The sequence below is a fragment of the Catharus ustulatus genome, chromosome 3 (genome assembly GCF_009819885.2).
Source record: "Catharus ustulatus isolate bCatUst1 chromosome 3, bCatUst1.pri.v2, whole genome shotgun sequence".
NCBI lineage: Eukaryota > Metazoa > Chordata > Aves > Passeriformes > Turdidae > Catharus > Catharus ustulatus.
Window position 1 is genome coordinate 71,281,889 of NC_046223.1, and position 19,129 is coordinate 71,301,017.

Genomic DNA, 19,129 nt, shown 5'->3' on the forward strand with positions numbered 1-19,129 from the left:
TCCCTGGCAACAAGGGCAGGCTTGGCAGATCCTCCTTGTGGCCCTTTGTGAAAGTGGGCATCACATTTGCTCCCCCTCCAGCCAACTGGGACCTTCCAGGACAGCTGCTAATAATTCAAAGTGGTTTAACAAGCTCTTTCACCAGCAGCTCCATCAGTACCCTTCACAGATAGATTACTGCTAATTTATCATGGTTGAGATTGTTAGAACAGGATCTCTTGCTGCTGCAAATTCAAATTTCTTATTTTCATAGAGTTTGTTGGGCATTTTAAAAAGTCTTAAGTACTTGAAATAACTACAAGTTACTATTTACAATCCAGAACACCATTAGAGATATGTAACATCACAGATAAGGTTCTGGGTGACTAATGAAACCTGTTTCAGAACTAAGGAATTGAAAGGTTTTAGGCCTCCAATACCAACACAATACTTAGGTGACTTTAGGGAATATCAGCACTGCTGGAGCTTTGCAAGTATGATTAAACTGCAACTGCTCTTCCTACAGGATTCAACACATGAACTCAATGAATTTTCAGTTGTGCTGGCTGCATCTGCTTAGCACTGACATTCCCAGCCACTAGCTTCTGATCTAGGTTACTATCTAGATTAGGTACCAGCCTACTTTACCTTAAGAGATAAATCTCACCTTGAACTCTCAAAGACAGTCTAAGCTTAAGTACATAAATGTATTCCAGTGTTTTACTTAGAAGCAGCTGTCTTAATTCAGAAGGCTATTTAGACTATTTAATGCTCAAGAAAAGTTATACAGGTTGAATGTAGACAACAAATTTTGTGTTCATTTAGTAAAACAGTTTTAGCTTCAAGAACAGCATAACATTTTCACTTGGCTTCATTTCACATGCTGCCTCATTTTAAACTGCCAGTGTGTTGAAAAGCATCCCCTACAGGAGCACTGCAAATTAGGACAGTCAGGACATAAATCTATTTCAGAATTAAACCATTTGGTACCAAAAAGCATGAAGAGAGTGAAGGATAGAATTGCTGCATCATCACTACAAACAATTTAAGCGAACTTTTATTGAAGCGTTAAGTTGTGGTACAGATATTTTTAAATGATCAAAGTCTAACACCACAGAAATTATAAACACCATACTCCCCCCATCCTGATCACCCAGATAGTTCAATAACCCATTCAACAGCTTTCATTTTCATAGACGAGGCTTATGTTTCTTTTTGTAAGATGCATTCTTTCCGTATTACTTGAAAAGGGATCTTCAGTCTACTTAAAGGACCTCAAGCCAAAAAAAATGTCAGAACAATTGGGACAATGCAAGAACAAAAAAAACCCCATTGAAATATTGGTCCTCAATATTAACACCAAAAAGCATTAGTGCCATTTGCAGCATGTAATTGATAACATTGGTAAAGAACATCAATAATATGACTAAAAAAATTCAAAATGTTCCAACCACTTGATTTCTAACCAAGCAGAACTTCAGTTTAGAAGCACTGAAAAAGTGCTTCATTTATAAATACGGAAGGAACAAAAGAACCATTGCATCAAACCAGAAGGAGTCAAAACAAGGACAAGAGGGGAAAAATAATCTCAATTCTGTTGTTAACACGCTGGTCTCACAGCTGTCAAAATCCTGGCATTTGCAAACAAATACAGCTGAAAGTGTGCCAGCTTTTCAAAGCCTGCATTTTAGCCAACACTCTATTAAAGTGACTTTGAATTACACACTTATTCATGCTCCATGAATAGCATTCTACTTCACTTCTGTCCAGGTGCCCCAGACAGTTCATGTTCTATACCTTCACTTAATGCCCTCAAGTCACAGTAAGAGGAACCACCTTAGCAATTAGGAGGAAAAAACAGATGAAGTCACAACACTCAAGTACAACATAAGTCACATGCACAACAATGTCACAGGACTGTCACAAGACAGAGGCATTAGCTTTGCTTGGAACAACAAAATGAAGTGACACTGGACCAGTTTAGAAGCACTCTTTACAGTCTGAAGTGGCAGGTCACAGGTTTTACTGAAAATAATCCAAACCAATCAACACACCCAGACTGGCAAATCCCACTCCTCACTAGCCCTACCTGCCTGTGCTCAGGAGCACCAGCTTCCTGTTCTGACATAACAGGTGATTAGGACAGAAGATGCCTGCTGCCAATAGAACTTGCACTTGCAAAGCTGTCACACAATTATGCCAAAGCACTTGAAGCCTGGCTCAGCTCTTCCCCTGTCAAGTCTTGGACCTTCATCAAATTCTGCCATTGCATAGCAGTGTGACAGCTTGGGGATGTGGACAGACAAATGACCATTAAGGTGAAACAAAACTTAGCCTGCACTAGTACCGATACCCAAGTTACTAAAGGTGAAAGACTGATGCACTAGCCCAGTTCTACAGGGAGCTGAGCAAATTCCTAGAAGCTTTATTAGAGCATGAAAAGTCTGATTTAAAAATAAATCAACCACCACCTGTAGTAGCAAAACAATTTGTAACTGTTTTAACAACTTTCTCCAAACACGAAAGTGTTAATTAGGAATCTGTTTCATTAGAAATTATAGAAGTTCATCAAAAACTGTTTTAGACTGAAATCACAACATAGATTAAAAAAAAGTGACAATTTAACAGAGAATTGTCCCCAGTGAATAGGTTGAGGCTGAAGTCTAATGAGGACGAAAGCCTTGTCTGTGGGGAATTTTTGGTGATACTTGGAGAAAAACTATACTGTGTGTAATTCTACCTGAATCATTTTTACAAGTGTTGTAAAGTTTCATACAGTAAGATTTTTCTACATGCACTTCAATTTCACAGCAAGAGTGGCATAGAGTACCTAAACACAGAAGAGAGCATTCATGCAAGATATCTAACTCCTTGATATAATAATGCATACAATTCAAAATGGTTATACTATGATTACACCTAGGGCTTTCCACAACTACAAGGTGGTGGGAGTGGAAAGCATGGCCCCCTGAATCATTAACTAGAAAGCAACCACCACCTTCTATATGGGATTTCTTTTTGCGCTTTTTCTTCATTCTTAATCAACTGTGCTGTTGCTGGCGATTTTTTGTAAAACTGGTAAAAACAAAATTATAATCACTGAATTGGGCAATCTGGTGATCAAGACGTTTAAACCCCTCAATCTTCTGCGCAGAGGAAAACACTGTGCGACATTTAGAACTCTAGAAAACAAAACAATAAGAAAGTTACTCTTAAAACTGTCATTTAGAGATGGATTAGCACACTGCATTTCATATATGGTTCTTACCAACAAGCTTTAAAACTCTTCCTAACAGTGGTGCAGAAAGCTTAATTCCCAAGCAGTGATTCTGCTCCCTACATATGGTACTGCTGTTCTGTGAAGAATTGGGGGGGTGGAGCACCTCTCCTATGGACACAGGCTGAGAGAATTGGGGTTGTTCAGCCTGGAGAAGAGAAAGCTCTGGGGAGACCTTAGAGCACCTTCCAGTATTCTGAAGGGGGCTGCAAGAGAGCTGGAAAAGAACTTTTTGCCAGAGCATGTAGGCAACAGATTTAAACTGAAAGAGGCTAGGTTTAGATCAGATATTAGGAAAAAAATCTTCATTGTGAGGATGGTGAGACACTGAAACAGGTTTCTCAGAGAAGTTGTGGATGCCTCATCCCTGGCAGTGTTCAAGGCCAGGCTGGATAGGGCTCTGAGCAATCTGGTCTACTGGAAAGTTTCCCTGCCCATGGCAGGGGGTTGGAACTAGATGACCATTAAAGGTCCCTTCCAACCCAAATCATTTTGTGGTTCTATGATTAGCTGAGAGCAACACCATTAACAGCAGGTGTTCTACAACTGACAGCTGCAGGCAAATCCAGAAAAATGCCAAAGCAAGGAATTATGCCTATACAGAACTACACAGGAAGTCATTAGAATTCTGGGACTGGGATGCTGCATCTTACTGTTTCTGAAGATCAGATTTAGTACATGTCAAAGCAAGACTGAAGAGTATTTTTGCTTTCTAAAGAAACTACCACTCAAATGTAGAGGCAAACTGGAAACTGTTTATCTCCAGTAAAAATCTCAAAGCCTTGCTTCATTTGTGTCTATACATATTTCATCTGCTGATAAGCTAATGCAAGAAAACTCACCTGATTAACAAAGAGAGTTGTCACAAATTTTCCTGGCTTGAAAACCTCTACAACTTTTCTAATCAGGTCATCGTAAGAGGTCTGACTTATGTTTGTTTCAAAACTAACATAAGAAAATTCTGGTTCTGGAGTGATGTGAATAGTCCAGTAAGTTCCCTGAAAAAAATAAGGTATTATTACCATCAAATATTTGTTTATTTTTATTTACCAAATGTTTATTAAGAATGAGTATAAAACTTACATCCGATTTCATCCCATTCATTGAATACCCACAAGGATTGAACATTGTAGCATCAATAACAGAACCTGGTATCAGGTCACGAATTCCACTCATCTGAAACAAAGTTAAACAATCCTGTTTATCATGCATCCTTACACTTGTTTAGATTTAACTCAAAGGCCAAATGAACATCTATTTCACAAAGAATTTTCCAGATAACAGATAACCAGAATTCTCCCAATAACAAGTCAGTCTGATTATGTGTACTGCTGTAGATGACCTTGGTTTTGCATCCTGTCACTGCATCAATTGCAGTGACAAGCTGTATGCAAACTATTACACTGCCTATTACAGAGCCAAGCTGCATCCATCCAAGACAAGGCAACAGCTTAGAACTCCAGAACACATTTGCTTTTGCTGCTAAAATGGCTTCTCTTCAACCACAAAATGAAGGCTGTTTACATTTACTGCAGAGTGTAGATATACTACTTTATACCCTAGGAAGAAGTGCAATCCCTAGTGTTTTGATTTACCACACAGTACCTGAGCTACAGCCAAATCTCAATAGCAAATACAGTATGAGAATCAAAGCCTAAGATGGAAAACAAGATGAAGTCAGTGTACTTGTCAGGAAAACTTGTTCATGTCACATGGCTATCCCATCTGGGAAAAGGAGGCAAACCCATCAAGTTATGCTTAGACACCAAATCTGCCCTTCCCCTCATCCAAATGGCTCCCTGATTTTGATATGTAACCTTTGCATTCCTTAGCTCCAGTCTAAGCTTTACTCCTTGTAATCTACATCCGTGAAAGTTACTCAAATTGTGGTTTTATTCTTATTCCTACATTCTTCAGAGTAAAAGCTTCCAATCACCCAAAGCACTGCATATTGTTGCTTTCACTAAAGAAAGGACATTGAAAACATGAAGTTACACTCCCCAAAACATTCTTGATTCCATTTTCCTCCCAAAGTATTAACCTGACTTTGTACAACATCTCTCCTACCACAAAATAAATCTTGTATTAAAAATTAAGTGAATGAAGCATTTTGTTGCCCAATTTCCACCATTCCTCAAAACGCTCAGTTTTCAAGCAAACATACACGAGTGACATCATTTGCAGTAACACCATCTTTCATGTAGAACTGGTCCATAACTACTGGGTCAAGCTCACTCATCAGAATTTCCAGTGTCTGATCAGGCTGATTGGATATCCGACTCTCTGGGAAATCCAGGGTGTACAGGTACCTACACAAAGCACAAATCAAGTATGTAACACATATTGACAGCACCAAGTTCTACCGGTAAAGACTTCAAACTTCACGTACATACCAGCAATCAGAGTTCATACGCCCCATGCAATAAGCTGCTCCATCTAGACAAGACAAAAAGCCCCCAGTTAATGTACCACAGCTGAATATTTATGTAAAACATTATATTCATTTCTTATTTAAAGACAGGGGCCTTTCACAGAACCCCGTGAGGTTCACTGATGCAGTCAGCAGCTGTGTCAAATAATCAGGCATTTAGCTTCAGGAATGCAAAGTTAATAATCAGAAAAGCAAGCTGCCTCAGAAGTGGTTCTGGACACCTCAGCAGAGGGGATACTATCAGGAATTTGGTATTACAGCTTTAGCTATGCACAGAGAAACCATGGTACTCTTAAAGCCTCTATTAAGTGCACTTATGATTATCATTTATTTTCAAATAACTCAGATGAGCACCACAGCTTACATGTTTCTTCCAAAACCTGTCACTTTAAAATTTAAGATTCTTCTTGTAAGTCTTAAACTGTATTAAATGTTTAAATTTGGTTTTCAGCATAGTAACTTCTGTGAGAAAAGCCCACATTTTTATTCAGTGTATTACTTTAAATTACTATCCTAGCTTTTTAATAGGGCTTTCAGAATTCTGCAGAGTGACTGGAAGCCTGAAGATGACCCCAGTTAAGATAAGGTGCTAAATGTCAAGCTTAGTATGATTTAAATTTGGATTTTGGTAAGCTAGTATCACAAATTCAGAAAACAAGTATTTACAACTTTTGACTTTTATGCAAGGACTGCTGAATTCTTGGCCTAGCAGCCTGTACCTATTGTACTGCTCATCACTTCTCACGTAACATCAACCCTTCACCCAACTGCTGAAGTTTCATCAACTTACTTGGGAAAATTTCATTAAGAAACTCTACTTCTTCCTGGAAATTCCTATGTGGGTACTCCTGGTGGGAAGGCTTCATGAAATTCTTACGTGAATAAAAGAAGCTCTGAAAAAATAAAGGTGTATCTTAGGTATTGAGTATATCCATCCACCTTGAATCTAAGAATTTAGAAAATGCAAGCATTTATCATGAACTCTCACAGTCAAAACTCTCACAATGAAAACATCAAGTTTTCATTGTCAAAACATTGCTACCTTTATTCCCATTTCAGAACACACAGTTGTTCCTATCTTAATTTCTAAGCTTCAGGAGACAGTTTACTTACAGACTTGTTTTCCACTAGACAGCATGGGCACAGTTACTCTTAAGTAACTCAGCTCAATAGCATTTGTTAGCACCCACTAAGACACAAATAAGAGGGCAACTGCTACAGCAGAGCAATCTTACATTACAGTCTTCCCATTACGGGGAGCACACAAATGTCCAAGTTTCAGAATATTTGTTGGAAAGAGTGAATTTGAAATAGTAGCAAAAAGCTTTTTGAACATTCCAAGGAAAATTTCTGACACCTTACCTGAATTGAGTCAAACCCACTGTACTCCCTAGCAAGCTCCAACAGGGGAACCAGTGCTTGCAGTAAGAGGGTGGTACCACACGTCTTCAAAATGAAACGTCTCTTGGAGACAAACATGCTACTCTCACTGAAAAAGAGGTGTTAAGAATATATTAAGTGCTCTACATAAAACAATCCAGGAGGGATCTGTTAGGTCTTGGTCCTTATCCCAACCAAATGCATTACTCTAAGTGAACACTCAGCATATGACACAAATATACTTAGCTGCATTCTATCAATTCGATCTATTTGCTAACATTTGAGAGCTGTTATGACTTCCCAAAACAAACACCTGCTCCAAGCATGGTATTAGAGCTGTCATACTACAGGAGAAGGCACACACCTTAGACACCCTCAAACTATCTGAGAAATACAAACATGCTGTGAAGTGGGTACACACAGGCACAGCTATATGATATGCCTCACAAGTAAGATACAGAAATTAACTATATATAAACTAAGTCAGATTTTATTTAACTACAGCCCAGCTGAACTGGAGATGGGCATTGATACTACATCCAGAACATTTAAACATGCTTAACAAATACCTTTTCATCAGGTAACTGAACAATGTGAGTAAAAGTAAGCTTAAGTAATTATTTGGAATGCTGATTGCAAATTCAAAATCAAGGTTGAATTTAATCCAGGATGCAGTGCAACTAGTCACTCTTCCCAGAATTTTTAAATATATGAAGCTTGAAGAAACAAGACTTGAACACAGTTCCTTTGACTAGTTTTCTCTTAGCACAACCTTGCCCTCAAGGCAGTGTTTTAGAGTACAAAAGCTTCAGTCAGTATCTGTAATCTGAAGTAAACCAGAGAATGTTAAATGCATCTGTAAAGTTCATGTACAAAAGCAAGAAAGTATTTTGCAAGATGAAAAACACATGGCAAAAGTAGTGTCCTTATAACTAATTACAGCACAACAAAAATTCCAGGACTCCAGGAAAGCTACAGTTTTACAGATACTCTTAGGTCAGCTGCAAGAGTTGTTCCATTCGATTGTATTATGTGCAGTTAAAGCTGATCTACCAAAAAGGTTTTCTTGGTGATAAGTGACACCTATTGCCTATTCTGAAGTAATACTGATATTCTGTATTGGGGACACTTATTTACCCATGGACAAAATTCAGTGATGAGGTGCAAAGCCACCACAGCTCTGTAGATCCTTTTGGTTAAAGGGAAAAAAGAAACTATTATGAAGAGATTTGCACCTCTGCGCAGGAGATGCCTGCAAGTTGTAGCCATCAACTTGCCATTAACCCAAGACTGGATTCTCAGCCAAGTGAATCACATATGACAGCTTTCACTTTCTTCCCTCCTAGGGACTAAAAGAATGAGCCAGTGCCTTACCTGAGTACATAAGCTTCCTGCTTGTCAGTTTTTGTCACACTTATGATCAAACAATGCACATTCTCCAGAAGTTTGTCCCACTCAATCCTGTGAAGAAATTAAAGAACACAAAAACCAGGTTAATCAAACCAAAGCTTGCTGGAGCCCTGGGTAAAAATCCTGAACAAGAGTAGAGTCTTGAGTTACTGGATCAGAGCGCACAAAATGGGAAGGGTTTTTATACAGGGACTGTCTCTCACAATACAGTAATGCTTCATTTTTTGCTCTTGATGGCTTAGTAGTCCTCAAAATGGGTTACCATGATCTGCTGCATGTGGACAACTGCCAAACAGCAACCTCAAGCTTCTAACCAGAAGAGTCAGGATTAACCTTAAATCCTGCATCCCACATGTTGGTAACTTAAGGTATGCTTTAGGTTGAACCTCTGTGCGCTTCAACCACAGTAGTCACTGGCAAATACTGCAGTAATAAACCAGTAAGTTATTATTAAGATGTTTTAACTGACGAGTTTAGAGTCAAGTTCATAACTGAAAAGCAAAAAACTAATAGATTTCAACAGCCTGAATTCCTCCCTGACCAAGCAGGATCACAGAACTCCTTCACACTGTGCAGATTGTAGCTATGGTGCTAGAATTCAGTATGGTGGCAGTTCATTCAATTCTTTACAGATATTACTCATTCTACAAGGAGTATAAAAAAATAAAAACCAAGGCCTCAAATTAAGCTAAAAGACTTTCAAGTACTCAAGAGAAATTATGGACTTAGAAAAAACATTACTTTGGTTGTCAATTCAGTCTTATGTCTAGACCAGATTAGTAGAATTCAATATAGTCAATTTTGCTATAAATAAGACAGGAACAGATACAGCTTCCTGACGTCACAAAATTACAAGACTGCCAGCTGTCCTACTTCTTCCTTCCCTCAGCATATTCCACCTGCACGTTTGTGCTGGCTCCTGTCCTCAGAGAAGTCACAATCCAAGAGATTTACTAACCCAGCATAAAACGAAGTTGCCCATCAGTAGAGTTGGAATAACTGCAGGAGCTAGGAGCACGAGAAAATTGCCGATTTTTCCTTACCAAGCAAGCTCAGATTGCCCATATAAAACTGTCAGCCTAATCCTTCTTCAGGAGACACAGCTCTCACCCTTTACTGACACTGCAAAAACCCTGCGGCTGTACTCCAGGATAGAGCACATGCTGTTAATTCCATCAACTCACTTTCTCTCCAGCCACCAGTCTTTTCCCTTACAAAACTGGTCAGTTTGTGAAGTTGGAAGTTTTAGATTCTGCTGTACATATAATTAAAACATCCATATATTCTTTAGTCTTTCTAAACAGCCAGCAAAAAAATGCCTTAACTTCACCCTCAATTAATTCATTCAGAATGCCTTTTGAAACTGAATTCTGTACCTTTATTAACACTCAAGGATTTTCCCATTTAAAGTATATATTACACAAGAATAGTAATATTTATATATATCTGATTCAACCAGAACATATGTTAAGAAAATCCTATCCATTTAAAAAACCCCTCATAATCAAGTGCACATCTGATTAACCTAGAAATTCAGTGATATAACTGGATACTTAAAATCAAAGTGAGATTTACCACAGTTAGTGACCCTTGATGAAATGTTTGACATGTCTTGACATGTCTGTGCAAGACAGCACAGACACTCAAATCTCCATGTCAAATTAAAAAGGTTATTTTGAATGCTCAGCTTAAGTCCCACACATTTACTCAGCTCTATGTTAATGTCATTGACTGGATTTAGCTCTGTTCCTAAAACTCAAGTGTACATGAAAATGCAAGTTGGTTGCTTACCTCAAAAAGACTGGTAAATGCAAAGAGTGAAATAGATAAAATATAAACTATCTTCTAAATGCTCCTAGAAAAATCATACTCTTTTGCTAGCAAGAATACTAACAGATTAAGTTTTCTCTGGCTACAGCACACCAGCATACGTTTGCCACTCTTCCTGTAAATTGAACTAGGTAATGTCTTAGATTGTTCAAACCATTTCAGCATCCCTACTGACATTTTATTGGCCATTAAACAGACACCCAGAGTCTGACATTGCATTTAGAAAAGGTGAGGAAGAGTTCCCTGATGCTGAGCTGTACTAACCCCATTTGTACATTACTACAAATCTGATTTTGTACTTGTCCAAGTATTAATGGGCATGTAACTATCTTAGGCTTTGCAAGAGCACACGTCTCAGGCTTCACAAGCTTCTTACTGGGTCAGACAGTCAACATCTCAGCCTTATGAAGGCAAGTGACACTTTTTCTTTAAGTATCACTGTAGTGCAGTTCACTGCACACATTTCAGGGAACTGTCTTGTCCACGTTTCAGACACATATTAGCAGAGGAAGATGTAACATGTTTGGTAGTTCAGTGAGGGGTCAGTATAGCACCAACAATGCACTATTGTGAGTTAAGTGCAAAGCCCACGATGCAAAGGAAGTCCTGTTATGTTTGTTGGTACTACAGTTGGTATTCAGGTACTATGACTGAAATCTGCAGTTATCCGAGACTTTCGCATATCACAGCTATGCTCAAGTCCTCACTATTGTCCTACAGAAACCATAGCTAAACATGCACTAAATGTTGTGTTCAGCCTTTGCACAAATAAAGGGCAAGGTCATAATCTGATCTATCTAGTGCAGCGTTAAAAACAACTTCAAAAACAGACAAGATGCCAGGCTTGCTCTAGAAGCATACATACACTAATAAAGAGTTGCAGCAGCCAGGATGAAATTTGGCCACATTAGGGAGAAGTTCTGCAGGGATACTGGACTGTATCTGCATTTTAAAGTTAAGTACGGGAAACTAAAGAAAGGCTGGATTTGATCCAACATAATCTATTTAAACAAGATGACCTTAGTATTTGGCATGTTCTATTGTTTAAAGCACAGCTAAGGAAGAACATCTGGGACTACTTTGTACCAAGTAGATTAAGTTCACTACAAATGTAACTCTTGCATTTCTTCCCCTTTTGTTTTTTTGATCTGTATAATTGTCACTAGTTGAGACAAACAATATCTACCCACACTTAAATGAAGAAACAAAATCAACCTTAAAAGTCATATTTCAATGGTTATCAACACACATTGCAGCTATTCAATAGTAAGTAAAAATCCACTAAGTAATTTAAGTATTTGAGAACACTACTAATTTCATAACTGAGGTAAGTTTTTAATTTGGAAGCAAAGCCTGCAACTGAAAAAGGGTACCCACGTACTACTTGATTCACAATTAAGTGCCATCATGGACTTCTGCTCTTCAAAATTCCCCCTTCAATGATCAATGTGCAAGGCATTACTATTTCCTAAATTGTTTCCCATAGCCAGACATCAGGACAATGCCAGTTTGGAAACTGCCTTCCTATACTCAAGCATAGTAGAATATGATCCATGAGAGTCATTGGCAGCTCTCACTGGAAGCAAATTCTGCAGCAGAACTGCAGACAGCAACTTGAGACCAACTCCTTACTTATGTGGGCTTTTTGACCACTTCATTCAAAGTTGTAAGATCCCCTTTCTGAATTTTCAAATAACTGCTACTTATCCAGAGTCAAATTATTTTTTTGAATGGGCAAGCACGATGCACCTTAAATGACTGCAACGTCTCAGAGAACAGCAAATAAAAATGGAATACATCTACTCAAGTGTGAAGAACTGTCCTTGTTTGAACGGTAAAAAGCTATTTTTTCTATACCTACTAGCAGAACATTCCAAAAGAAAAAAAAAGTTTAACAATCTACTCCTATACCTGTGTTGTAATATTTAGCACCTTATCAACAGACTCGTTACCAGAGTACAAATAACTTCCATTCAACTGCCAGTCAGTTGAAAACCAACCAGTAGGGAAAAGCTATTATAACTGAGAAGTAGCTTAATTGTAGGAAGTATGCTTCATAAATAGTCAATAGTTCATCTCATCCAAGTTCCAAAGCATCATACATATTTGCTTCTTTATTTCAGAAGGAAGTTTTCCTTGACAGATAAAACCATGCAAGTTATTGGCCTCTTCTGAGCCTTTACCTTCAGGGGTAAAACACATTCTTTAATAGGAGTCAAGCATACCAGGCATAATACTGCTGTTTCAGGCCAACTCAGAATGTACTAACAGCAATTTGAAGACATTAAGAACTATATCAAGAACTCGTTCCTATCAGCAACCAACAGCCTCCTCAAGCACACCACACCACCACCCCAGTAACAGGACCTTCCTAAGCGCAGCACTGTGAAGAAAAGTTGTATTGCAATAGGTCAGGAATTCTTAGGAAATAAATCATATGGAACTCCTAAAGACAATTTAAGTCATATATGTACTCTTGCGTAGTTTTTCATTACAACAGAACAGCTGACAATTCTGTAGTACCATAAGTAATAAGCATTTTAATCTTGACTATGTAAGACCTTGTTCGAATGTCAAACATTCAACTGCAGAGCAATCTTTCATCCCCTCACCTGTTACCTACTAAGTGTGTTTAGGAGCCACATGGGTATCAGTTCCCTCATTAGCAGGCTACAGTTAAATAGGCAAATTCCTACCAATATCATGTTCCAGACAGCCTAAAACTGTGTCTAAACTGCCTACGCAGAGGAGATGCAGCCAAGACACAAAAGCTGGCTAAACATCAGTGTCAGCAGAGCTGGAATATTGATTTCAAGCATCCTGAAACAGGTAGGAACAGTACAGACCACACAAAAGTCACCTCTCAGCAGCTCGTGTATTTCTCTGCAGACAGCTGCACGTTAATTACTTTCTATTAGAACGATAACTTAATTTATAAATTTCAGTTTAAGATAGGTTACCTTGAACAACTTACACAGCCTGAGTTTAGGCTCAAGGTGCTTGCAACTCGATTAAGTTTACATAGGCAATATCTGTGGGGCACATAAAAGTGTCACACCCTCTAGATCCTCTGAGCACAGATATACAGAGAGACTGTCCACATCTCCCTTATCTCAAACATAAGAAGCCCTCCAGGGACATGCACTTAATCTTGAGACAGGCACCTGGGTGAAAAATTGCATCCTCATTGATGCAGTGCTGCTCACAAAATCATTCTTACCTAGAAAGTTCCAAGCCAACTACTTAGAGCATGACTCCCAAGTGAAACCAAAATATTTCAGCAATGGCACAAAGATGTCAACAGCCATAGCTGAAGGCTGCATATTTCTCCTGTTGCAGGCATTACACCATTATTGCATGGAATGGGGACTCCATCCTTTACATCCAAAGATATTCAATGGGTATTCCCAAGTCTCTCATATCCAAGGACATCCAAAGAAAGTATTTGAGGAAGCATGAGCCCCAGCAGGCACAGCAGGGCTTACAAGCAACATTCAGGGCAAATTTGAGTGTAATTTTCTCCAGAAGGAACATACTGTAAAGCAGCAAGTACGTACTAAAAGCCCCAAGTCTTTCTGTTCTCCTGGCTAAGCAAACAATCATTAGGAAGGTCCTTTGAGGAATACACCAATAGCTGCTTACTTATTTTCTACACAGTCTCAATCAAGGCCCAGACCTCTGACAAAGTAACTACCCAAACGCTTCAGTGCTTTTACTGGTAAGGCAGGAAAACATCAGAAAGTCTTCAACTTAAGTCTTCACTTCCTGCAAGCAGTATCAGAATCAGCAGTAGTGAGAATAAAAGGTCTTGTTTCCATTTCGTGGAACCATTCATTATTACAATTTTGAGTTACAAGAAAACATTTTACCTGTACTTTTGAACCTGGTCTAAAATCTAGTTGATTAATATCCATTCTGATGAAGGGAAGACTGAACTCTTACATAAAGTTCTACAGATAACCTTGCATCACCCGTTAAAAAAGCTCCACAAGTACACCAGGACAGAAGCCCTTATCTTAGCACAGCCCTGCCTTCTTTCCAGAGTCCCTTCAGTTTTGCTCCAAAGCACTGGAGGAGTAGGAGCAGAGCAGGGCTCAAGGCCCAGCTTCCTTGCACCTTCAGTGTTTGAGGAAACAGGCAGGTAACACTGCCCAGGACTGGGGGAAGGGGCAGAGGTGCAGCAGCACTGCAGCAGTGAGCTGACTCAGGCTACAGGGTGCAGTATAGAGCAAGGATTTACAGGACTCCTATCAAATCCTTGACTGTATCAAAGCTTGGGAGCTTTCATGCAGAACAGGACCAGAACGTCGTATCAGTGTCACCCCATAATCCTCATTGCTGCAGTTTTCTCCAGCTTGTGTCTCCAAATAATATAGACAAATAAGAAGCAGATTAAAAGTCCATAAATAAGCTCAATTTCGAAGTATTCCTCAGGGTTGTAGGCTTGAGATAGGAGCTTTTAACTCTGGCATAATTTATGATTTCAAATTTCTGTACATTCAAGATCCCGATAGCCCTTGAGATGGAAAGTGCATAGCTGCACATCATCTGAAGGAATAAAGAGCTTATTTTGCTGTAAGGATAGTGAATGCACTACACAGTCACCATGGAAATCCAGGGCTTGCAGCAAGTTCTTCATGATTTCAGCAAACCTTCTTTTCTATACATAGTTTAAGGCTATAATTTTAGAAAAAAAAACCCCATGCTTTACAAAGCATAGTGAGAACAAGCAATAAAATTAAAGCTATTTATTTTGAGACCACAAAAACATTAACTTCATTCTACTGCTGGATATAGGCAGAGTAAGCATACTTAAATGCTTCTCAGTAACTACTTCAACCACAAGACCTTTCTGCATAATTCATTAACAAATGAGTAAAAACACCCCAAAACTTAACAACAAAGCTCAAGTTTCGTACTTTAGTTGGGACCTTTATTGAATGTATTAAAATGACAAGAGATCTCTTCTGAAATATGTTGCACAATCCAAACTTTTATCCAGAAAGCAGGTTTGCCCACAGGAGGGGGAAAAAGCGGGGAAAAAAAGTCTTAATTGCATCAGCTCAAGAACTTTTTTGCTGATGATATCCAGCAAAGACTTGAAAATATCTAATCCCTAACAAGCACGCACAACATGGAAATTTTTAGCTCTGAACACCAGCTTAGTCATTCAGTAGATGAATGGTTCACATTTCACTACTAAGCAGGTATTACAATACAAAAGGCAAGCTCAACTGGTTTGCAACTTGATTCTAATTTAGCTATTGTTCTACAGTTTCAGCTTTGATTTCAGATTCTGTTCAACATAAACTAGCTTATTCAATCACCATTACAGAATTAGCACAGTAGGATACAGAGTATTCAGAACTTTCATTTGCATCTATGCAGTAACAGGTAATTTAATTCTGACAGTTTTCCAAAAGGGAATGTTTGAAGAAGATCATTTCATGCTAGAAACACAGTAACACTGATAATTACAAGTGGATTCGGGTTCATAGCACTTTCAGACATGTCACAGCTTCCTACCAAAGAAAGTAAGAAACTTCGATTAACAGGTTGTATTAAGAGTCAATTAACACAAAAGTCTTCAAAGCTTGCTCATGGCTCTGACACTGTGTTAAAGACCACACGTTCAACAGTTAACAATTTTTTTTATCCACTCTATTAAATCTTTACAGCCATATCTAAACCACACAAAGAAACTGTCCCAGTACCCACACTGCAGTTATATTAAATACTCTGGGAGCAGTTTAAATTCGCAGTTTTGCAAACACGAGTCTGAGCTGACAAATGGAACACCAGAGCATGAATATGTCAGTGAGGAAAGCATTCGCAGAATGCCATCTCTAAACTACATCGGCATATTAACACAGCCAAACGAGTATTTTTGGAATCTTTCACATTTTAGAGTCAAACACTGCAGGACTCCTCCAGCACTTAAGTAGATCACATCATCTGCAAGTGTTTCAGCTAGGATACTCCTTCCAGGATTGCCTGGACATTAACTATACAGGCTGTTACCTGTATCTGCTACACCACTTAACCTCAAAGAGCTATAAAATGACACTCGATGATTTTCATCATCAGGTCAGAGGTAAAAAAAGTATTCTGCAGTGCTTCTGGTACAGCAGAAATGAAGCTTCTGCTAACCATGAGCATTCAGACATGCACACACATGGGCTATTCATTACTTTAAAAAAAGGCAGTGATCTGCTCACTGCCAATTCAGACCTGTGAATAGCTAATTCTACCGATAGATACACAGGAAATCTGCTGACAAATACCAAAATAAAGGTAAAGATAAACAGGATATGTCTCTGAATGGAGATTATTAACATATTCCAAACACTAAATACACTATGACAAGCTCACTTGCTCAAACTCCCTGACCAGAGACCACTGGGTAACAGCGATATGGAGAAACAGATTGGGCTACACCGAGAACCGGATCCTCCAGCAATCACCTGAACCCGAAAAGCTGAACAGCTGAGCACACTGAAGGTGAACTATTCACGTGAGTATAACCTTCAGATTTGCCCTGTTGGCTTAGGACAAGCCTACCTTTTCCAACTATGTCAGCTGCCCCCACCTACACATACCATTTTTCTCGTCACTACAAGCTCATCCATAGTTCTGCAGATTTTGCTTTGTACTTCAAGCTTGCAGCTACCATTTTCTGACACTTCTAGAAGGCGATTTTTTGTGGATCTACAGCTGGACCGCCACAGTCAGAAGTCTAAGCATTCCATAGAATCCTAGAACGGTCTGGGTTGGAAGTGGCCTCAAAGATCACCCAGCTCCAGTGTCTCTACGCTGTCCCGCTCCAAAATACAGTACTGGCGATCTGCAGTACAGACGCGCCGTGCCCGCCTCGCCCAGCACGGCTCCAGAGCCGCCCCATGTGCCAGCAGGTGGCCATCGGCTCCTGCACTAACAAAGGCGGCGCAGGCACATTCCTGGGCGGCGGGCGGGGAGCGGCGGGAGCCGGTGCCGAGCACGTGCGCCGGGAGCGGAGCGGCACGGAGCGGGCCCCGGGCCTTCCTTCCCCCGCCCCGGGCGGTGCCGAGCGCGGCGCCAGCGCATTCCCCACATGCCCATTGGGTGACGGCGCGGCCCGGCCCTCCGCGCCGTCCCGCTCCCATTGGCCTCGGCTCCTCAATGGGGGAGAGCGACGGGAGCGGCGGCGCGGCCCGGGAGTGCGGCCAGGACACTCACGTGTAAGCCGCGGCACCAGCCGCACTTCTGAGGGAGGAGGGGGCACCCCTTTTCCCGGTGCCTCCCTCGCTCCGGTGCCCACCGCACCGCTGGGAGACGCGGAAGGGTCCTCGGGTACCGCCCGCTTCCCTCGGCGAGAGGCGCTCACTGGATCTGTCCGGCTACGCAGTGCCAGAGGTTGCCGCCACACCGGCCATGTGAGAGGGATCCATCAACCCTCGCCGCGACAGCCACAGAGATCTCCTTTTCCAGCTTGAATTAACGGGGAAGGAGATTCCTGACCATCCGCTCTCCGCACTACGGCATGGGCAGGAATTTCCCGAGCCTTCTCATCCCCAAACTGGCCGCAGGAGCGGGACGAGCCGCCGCAGAGCGGTGGGCGCCGCTGCCGTGCCCCGGCCGCCAGCAGCACTGCGACATGGCGCCCGCTCCCCCCGCGGCGCTGCCGGCCAGCGCGGCACACGCCCGGCTCCGCGCCGCGCTCCGCCGCCACATGTTGCCAGCGGGAACCGCGCGGGCTGCACGAGGTGGCGGCGCGGAATGGCTTCCGGCACCGCCACCTCCCGCCCGCCGGACCAGGGGAGCCTCCCTGCCCGGGGGTCTCTGGAGGGCGGCGGAAGGTCACCCCCAGCGGGGAGATGCCGGGCTGTCACCGGGGAAGCGGGAAAGCAGCCGGCAGCGCGGGAGCCCAGCCCCCACCGACGGCCACCCCGGAACCTGCCTCCCCCGGCGCGGCCGCCATCGCCCCCAAAGCGCCGCCACACCCGGGCCATTCAGGGACCCTCCCGCTCCGCCGGCAGCCCCCCAGGGGCAGCGCTGCCCCCACCTCTCCCCGCTCCGACCCCACCCGTTCGCGGACCTGGGTATGGTGCGGAGGTCGCCGGACCCCTTGCTCTGGTGCGGCTCCTGCTGCGCGGGCTGCTGCCGGGCGAACCACACCTCCAACAGCTTCTCGGTCCCTTCGAAGAAGTGTGCACCGCTCTCCTTCATGGTGAGACAACTCGGCAACCAACAACCACAGAAATTAAACGACAACCAAACTGCCGCCCCCGGCCGCCACCGTTCGCTGCTGCTGCACGGGCCGCGCTGCTGCCGCCGCCGGGTCCCAGTCCGTCCCGGGCGGGTTTCACCTTCTGGGGGATTTGCGTAATATTAATTTAAAAAAAAAAATTAGAGGAATAAGTAGAAGAGGGAAGAATATTTTTTTTTAAACGGGCGAAAACCACCCGGAGTGCGCGGCGGCGGATGCGGCGTGAGCGTGTGAGCGGGTTACAGTCCGAGCGGGGGTGCGGGCGGGCGATGCGGTTCGGTTCCTTGTAGTCCGTGTGTTCCCCTGTTACAGAGAAGAGCGTTGAGCGAGCGCTAGCTGATGTCGCCGGCCATACTGTGTAAGCGAGGGGCCAGTGCGCACGCAGCCGCCTTTATACCCGCAGGTACCCGCATGACGCAGGGTCGCGCCGCACATTGGGCGGCCGCCGCTCCGGCCCGCCCTTCGCCGCTTCCCATAGGGTGGCGGCGACGCCCGTCCAGGCATATGCCGGTTCCTCCGGCCCCTCCCGCTGCAGCCCGCCCGCCCGCAGGGAGCGGGAGATGGAGCGCGGGCGGCG

At 42.2% G+C, this 19,129-nt stretch overlaps 1 protein-coding gene across 1 annotated transcript; it reads right to left on the reverse strand.

The window, feature by feature from the left end:
• Positions 1-1,018: 1,018 nt before the first annotated feature.
• AMD1 (adenosylmethionine decarboxylase 1) lies at positions 1,019-18,923 on the reverse strand. Its single transcript, XM_033054993.2, has 9 exons — positions 18,382-18,923; positions 8,442-8,528; positions 7,050-7,176; positions 6,478-6,580; positions 5,650-5,692; positions 5,421-5,565; positions 4,340-4,432; positions 4,099-4,254; positions 1,019-3,161 (listed from the first exon to the last, which is right to left on the reverse strand). Exons 1-9 carry the CDS (start codon positions 18,510-18,512, stop codon positions 3,021-3,023), a joined length of 1,026 nt encoding a protein of 341 aa, XP_032910884.1. The 5' UTR covers positions 18,513-18,923; the 3' UTR covers positions 1,019-3,020.
• Between the last annotated feature and the right edge of the window lie 206 nt (positions 18,924-19,129).

Bases quoted from the DNA above. Each gene is read 5' to 3' on its own strand.
- AMD1 (XM_033054993.2), bottom strand. From the start codon at position 18,512: ATGAAGGAGAGCGGTGCACACTTCTTCGAAGGGACCGAGAAGCTGTTG. The intron at 4,255-4,339 runs GTAAGTTTTATA...TATTTTTTTCAG, and splicing joins TGAATGGGATGAAATCGGAT to GGAACTTACTGGACTATTCA. The intron at 3,162-4,098 runs GTGAGTTTTCTT...TTTGTTTTCTAG, and splicing joins CAACTCTCTTTGTTAATCAG to AGTTCTAAATGTCGCACAGT.